A 6,891-nucleotide genomic window follows, 5' to 3' on the forward strand; every position below is an offset into this window, starting at 1 on the left:
TAGTGACATTCCAGTCCTAAAAGCACTTACTAAGAAATGTATTGTGCTAATTTCAGTAAAGCTCGCTTTCAAGTAAAGGTCATTGGACTGGATCCTACAAACGGAGAGCATGCATGTGATTATGAAAGCAGATATTTCCTGCCTCCCTCCCCCCTCCCCTCAGCAGCCCCCTGTAACCCCTGTAAAGCTGGTGCTAGGATTTGTGAGGAGCCTCAGTGGCAAAGATACCATGCAGCACTGAACACTACAGTGGGGCAAAATCATCCCTTCTGCTGGCAGAAGAAACCTGGTGAAGCAAGGTTTCCACTCATACAAGAGGGAAGAGGAGTGGTTTCACTTGATTCAGCTGGTGCTAGGATTTGTGAGGAGCCTCAGTGGCAAAGATACCATGCAGCACTGAACACTACAGTGGGGCAAAATTATCCCTTCTGCTGGCAGAAGAAACCTGGTGAAGCAAGGTTTCCACTCATACAAGAGAGAAGAGGAGTGGTTTCACTCGATTCCTCCTCCCAACTGCATACCTTCATGCCTCATGGGATGTTGTCCATGAAGCTGCCTTGATCCTCAGTGTCCACTGTTAGATGGTCACTAGGAGGAGACAAAGCAAGAAGAAAGATCCTCAAACACTTTCAGATCATATTTGCAGGATCCAAGCTATTATTTAAGTCTCACTAATTATACAAAATGCTTATAATGTGAGTATTCTCTTCTGAAACATTTTGCTGACTGAGAGAGAGCTAATCTATTTTAAGTGGTCTGCAGGCATAAGGATGCCAGCAAAAAGGTTTTAGGTGGTCCACCAGCCTTTTTCTTATCTCTGTGTGTAGCCAACAAAATGACCCCAAAGTGAGAGGCTATAAAGATAAGCATGCACCCCCATTAAGTTCTATAGGACACAGTCATTTGGCAAATTGTTTATGGAGAGCTTAATAGACTTACCTTATGAAAGCTGGTGTTTGATGGGAGATTGGAATTGATTGATCTCCCTACAAATGGGTAGGACCACTGAGAAAAATATTAAAATTTTTCAAAGTAAACTATCAAAAGTTTTATTTGAGCTGATGGACGATTTAGGGTTGTTTTATAAAGACAGAAAAATGACAATTCAAATGAATTTACATATTTTTCAGAAAGGCATAGATCTTTTTCAGGGATAGACATGGTTTTGACATAAAGAGATCTAGCTACTAAGATATTTAAAGCAGAGATTTTGCCAAAGACTTTTTTCAGATCATAACCCTGTGATTATGGTTGTCAAAGATTTCAAAAAGAAACTAAAATAATTTTTTGTAATTAATTTAAATAAGAGTACTGATTTGAGAATGTTTTGGGAATGCAAGTAAAGCTTTCATTAGAGGTTATTTAATGTGGCATAATGCTCAATTTAAGAGAAAGAAGCAAGTGAAAATACAAAATATTTTGGATGAGATGAAGAAGAATTTAGGCATTCACAATGGAATACAAATATTTTTCAACCAATCAGGATTTTACAGCAACAGTTTTCTGTTACCAATAAGAAAAATGGAAATAAAATTGAACTATGTAAAACAACGAAATTTTGAATCTGCAAATAAACTAGGGAAATGGTTGGCATATGAATTGTGAAAAGAAAGAGAAAAGAAAATGACACTGAAAATACAAGAGGGAGATAGAGTGTTAACTGATACAGTGTTTTGAGGATGAACTTCTACAACCATTACAAAACATGACGAGCTCAGTTCTACAAAGAGGAAGGATGCCGGAGACATGGAAAAAGGCTAATATAACACTAATACCTAAGGATGGAATAGATTTGACAATGACAACAAATTACAGAATGATATCATTGTTGAATAGTGATTCACAATGATATTAGCTGAAAGACTTAAAATAATTCTTCAGGAATTTATACGTGATGATCAAAGTGGATTTTTACCTAAAAGACAGCTGAGAGACAATGTTAGAAAGTTATTAGACATCTTGGGATACTTGGAAAAACATAACAAAAAACAAGCTGCATTGATTTTTTTAGATGCAGAGCTTTTGATAATCTGAACTGAACCTTTTTGTTTAGGGTCTTGGAGGATATGGATTTTGGATAAAACGTCATTAAATGGGTAAAATCGATTTATACATCACAAATCATTATTAATGGAGATTTGAACAAACCATGTGAGATACAAAGTAGAACAAGACAAGTTTTCCCATTGTTGCCTCTTCTGTTTATTTTGGTTCTGGAAATATCGAATAGAAATGTAAGACAAGATGAAAGAATTATAGGTGTGAAGATTAAAGGAGCATCTTATAAGTTAAGAGCCTTTGCAGATGACCTGATGCTGGTCTTGGAAGATCCGTTAAAGGGAATTGAAACTTTAATGGCCAAACTGAAAGAATTTGGTACAGTAGTGGGCATTAAGGTCAATAAAGAGAAGCCTAAGATGTTACCAAAAATATAAAAATACAAGATCAAACAAAACTGATAAAACAAGTTTTAAAACTGAAAAGAAGGTAAAGTACTTGAGTATCACTTTGACAAATATGAATTGTATGCTATTTCAAAATAACTATGTTAAGACTTGGAATTAAATTGAAAAAGATTTGTTAAGATGTGACAAAGTTCAGCTGTCACTTATGGGGAGAATATCTGTGATTAAGATGAATGTTTTACCTAGAATGCTATTTTTGTTTCAAACAGTTCCTGTTTTGACAACAGAGCTGCAATTTAAACAATGGCAGAAAGATATATCTAGATTTGTATGGCCAGGATGCAAGACATGAGGAGGATTAGGTTTACTTGATTTGAAATTTTATTTTGTGGCTGCTTGTTTAGTGTGGATGAAAGAATGGATTTCATTAAAAAATAGTTGATTATTGGTGTTAAAAGGAAATGATTTGAGATGTGGGTGGCATGAATACCTGTTGTACAACCAAGCAAAGGTTCATGTAGAATTTAATAACCACTATGGTAGACATCCCATTTTGACAGTATGTAATAAATATAAACCTAGGATCTGTCTGAAAATACCTCTGCGGCTGTCACCACAAAAAGCTCACTTTAGAAGAAAAATGACAAATTTGTATAAATGTTTAACATACTGTGATATGTTAGAATTTTTGCAAGGAGTATATAAAATAAAATCAAGAGAAGATTTGATAACAGAAGGATATATTTGCCAATGGTTTTCTTATTTATGAATCTTTGAAAGGTTCAAAGTGGATACAAGGCTTTATGATTTTGAGCAAACTAAGACTGAATTTGAAACAATTATGTATAAATAAATTGAGCAAACTCCGGAGGACAACGGAAGACAGGAGGGCCTGGCGTGAGACCTGGTCCATGGGGTCACAAAGAGTCGGACTCGACTGTGTGATTGAACAACAACAAAAATCTTAAAATGTTGAATGTTATTGTCAAAATGTACAAACTCTTGTTGAAATTTGAGGCAGAGGAAGAACAAGTGAAAGAATGCATGATAAAATGGGCTAAATTTTTGGATATGACATACAAATGGAACAATGGGAAAATATGTGGCTTAAAGGGTTGACATTTGCATTAAGTTCTAGCCTTAAAGAGAATTTTTATAAGATGATCTATTGCTGGTATATGTATCTGGAGAAATTGGCTAAAATGTATAAAGGTACCTTGAGTCCATGCTGGAAATGTGAACAACATGAGGGAATATTTTACCATATGTGGTGGACATGTAAGAAAGCCAAAAACATTTATTAATACAGAGGATTTTAAAGATTAATACACAACTGAAACCAGAGTCTTTTGTTTTGGGATTAATGGACACTCAGCTGGAAAGAAGTTGTAGAACCTTGTTTTTATATATGATAATGGCAGCGAGATTATTATATGCGCAGAAGTGGAAGAGTCTGACACTAGAGGAATGGTGGGTGAGGATCCTGGAACTTGCGGAAATGGCCAAATGTACTTCTTTGATAACAGAAAAGAAAATAACTATGTTTATTGGTGATTGGAAACCCCTTATAGACTTTTTGCACGAAACAGTCAAAACTAACCTGATGATTTGTGTTTTTGAATGCATAAGGGATTTAGACAATAGAAAAAAGAGAGCCTATTTTTGTAACAATAGAGTAAGAGAACACTTTGTAACTATACTTATTTGTTGCAGAGAAAATTGGAAGCCTCATATTCTATGTAGTTCTTTTTTGTTATTTTCTGTTGTTTGTTGTTCTCTCTTTAATCAAGACGTCCTTGAAAAAACAAACAAACACCAGGTATACTTTTGTGGTTGGTTGTGTGACACATACAGTAGTCCGGAACATCCAGAGAGCATACATATTAGAAAAGCTGAGAAAACTTGGCACATTTAATATGTAGTTTAAAAGTTTAAAGAGGACATGACAGCATTAAAATAGTTGAAAGATACCCATAAATAACCACAGAGGGTGATAGAATTTTCCAGCTCTCTTCTCATACAAGGTAATAATTTCCCTGTTATATTCCTTGTGTTTCATTAGTGTAAAAACCATTAAGAGCTAGAAACTTGACTTTAATTTGACAGTGGGGTTGAAGTTTAAACAAAAACAATATCTATTTGGGTCATTTCTTCCCATTTTAGATCTTTAATATAGACTGGTAGCAAATGTATTAGATATCCACATTCTTCATCAACTCAGTAGACTGGATTGACAGCAGTCTATTAATTTTCTAGGTCTTCATCCTCCAGGCCCTCCACTGGCAAGACAAATTCTTCCTCGAGAGAGAGGCACATTGGATAGAATTGTTGAATATCTAGTTGGAGACGGTCCACAAAACAGGTAAAATGTCACTCACTGTGGTGAATAAAGTCTGAAATCATAACACTCAGGGCCTCTTCTCAAGTTACCTTTGTAGCTCCTTCTAGTGTTCCATCAGAAATCCAATGCCACGTGGGAGGGAGTCCATGCGGTGGCTTTTCCCCACAATAGCATCATTCCTTCTAGACGTGGGAGGGAGTCCATGCGGTGGCTTTTCCCCACAATAGCATCTTTCCTTCTAGAAACTAGGGCAAGTAAGGAAGGTAATGTTAGAAGGGGCCCTTAGTTTATCTTTTTAATAGTTTACCTTATTTTATTAAAGTTATTTTAAACTCCTATGGAGCAGTTAATTATGAACTTTAATGGGTTGACATCATGGTGCCTTTCAGAGTACTGACTATTGTGGCTGAAGCTTCTGAGACTTGTTTTGCAGGGGAGGGAGGGCTATAAATCGAAAAATAAAATAACAAATAAAAACCTATAAATCATTGGTATGTTTGAGCAGTTATGCAAATGTAACTTATCTTCATACATTGTCTTTAAAATTTCCATTACCTGCCCCCTTACCAAACCAACGTATCATATCATGAGTCCAAAATTATGCATCTTAAAACCAAATATGGGGGGTGTAGTAGTTACATTCAGTTCAGTTTGGTGTAGTGGTTAAGTGCGCGGACTCTAATCTGGGAGAACCGGGTTTGATTCTCCACTCCTCCACTTGCAGCTGCTGTATAACCTTGGGCAAGCCATAGTTCTGATAAGAGTTGTCCTTGAAAGGGCAGTTCTGGAAAGAGCTGTCTCAGCCCCACCTACCTCACAGGGTGTCTGTTGTGGGGAGGGGAAGGGAAAGGAGTTTGTAAGGCGCTCTGAGACTCTGAGTGAAGTGCGGAGTATAAATCTAATCTCCTCCTCTTCTTCTTCCACGTCATAATATCATTGGAATTGCTCAGTTGACAGTTTGAAATGGTAATAATGTGATATCTGTTAATGTATGACCTTCACTACTTTAATTCTAAATGGTCCAGTAGAATGACTAAATTAATAGGTAAACTAAATAGTTAAACCAATGCTGGTAATGTCTGATCTCGTCTTTAGATATGCGCTTATATGCCAACAATGTTTCTCACATAATGGAATGGCTTTGAAAGAAGAGTTTGACTATATTGGTAAGCACAAATGTGTCTATTCTGCTGCTTGAATAAGAGCTTGTTATTTGCATTCAGGCATCTTCAGAATGTAATCTACTTTATGATAAAATGAGGGCCACAGTCCAACACAGAGTAAGCTTGCTCATGCCCATGTGTGGTTTGGAAAGCACATTTGCAGTAAAGGGTCCATGTGAATAAGGCCTGTTGCTTAGTTGGGTTTCATTCACTCTGGGGTAGCCATGCATGAGGCAGAGACCTCTCTTCCACCACCCCTCACTCCTGTTCTAAAGGAGCTGCAGGTTTTGGTTTTAATACCTGGCACATAGATGGGAGATGCTGCACAAACCTTGCCTCCAAGGCAACGTTTGAATTGAGATTGGGGATCTTGAAGTAGAGTTTGAGAAGACATAAAAATACTCATTAAAAGTTATAGCGAGCATATACTTAGCATCAAATACTAGAATGCCCACAATACTGTAACTATTCTAAACACACATTCTCTCGGAAATGAGTGAATACAAGATAATTGGTTGGGGAAGGAGACCTGTATGAGCAGCAGGAAAAGCAGAAGCTTATATTATGCCTTCTGAATGGGGGTTCTGGGGAATGCCAAGTCTCTGGACACCTGATAGCCTTTAGATCTACACAAAGCTGGAGGTTTGTCATTCTCTGAAGCGAGCTTTCCAGGAGGTCAAGTGGGGATCAAAGCAAGTGTTCCAGTGAAATCCAAGAAGAGATCCAGAGAAGTGCATAGAAGCAGCCATACAGAGAGGTCCAAGTGCAGCAAGAATGCTCTACAGCAAAGCCGCAACACCTGTGTACTGATCACGTTTTGGGGAAATCAGGGCAGCTCTGATACTGAGCAGAAAACAAAACTTTTTTAAAAATGTTCCCAAGCTTGGAGAAAGGTGTGCCTCAAAGTGCCTTGATTGGACTGAAAGCTATTCAATGATAGTCTTTAACAGCCTTCCATGTGTAACTGAATCATTCCCCCCCC

The 6,891-nt window shown here is 37.2% G+C and overlaps 1 protein-coding gene across 1 annotated transcript in view; it reads left to right on the forward strand.

Annotated features, from left to right (window-relative positions):
- Nucleotides 1-2,230: 2,230 nt before the first annotated feature.
- KIAA1715 (KIAA1715 ortholog) overlaps nucleotides 2,231-6,891 on the forward strand; it is a gene marked incomplete at its 5' end in the record, with an annotated part of 13,121 nt that continues 8,460 nt past the window's right edge. The window contains 3 exons of the mRNA XM_015428097.1: nucleotides 2,231-2,396; nucleotides 4,643-4,767; nucleotides 5,842-5,912. Coding sequence (XP_015283583.1) covers nucleotides 2,231-2,396; nucleotides 4,643-4,767; nucleotides 5,842-5,912 — 362 coding nt within the window. The remainder of the gene's footprint in view (nucleotides 2,397-4,642; nucleotides 4,768-5,841; nucleotides 5,913-6,891) is intronic.

This window comes from Gekko japonicus, unplaced genomic scaffold (assembly GCF_001447785.1).
Source record: "Gekko japonicus isolate JY-2015 unplaced genomic scaffold, Gekko_japonicus_V1.1 scaffold1243, whole genome shotgun sequence".
NCBI classification, from domain to species: Eukaryota; Metazoa; Chordata; class Lepidosauria; order Squamata; family Gekkonidae; genus Gekko; species Gekko japonicus.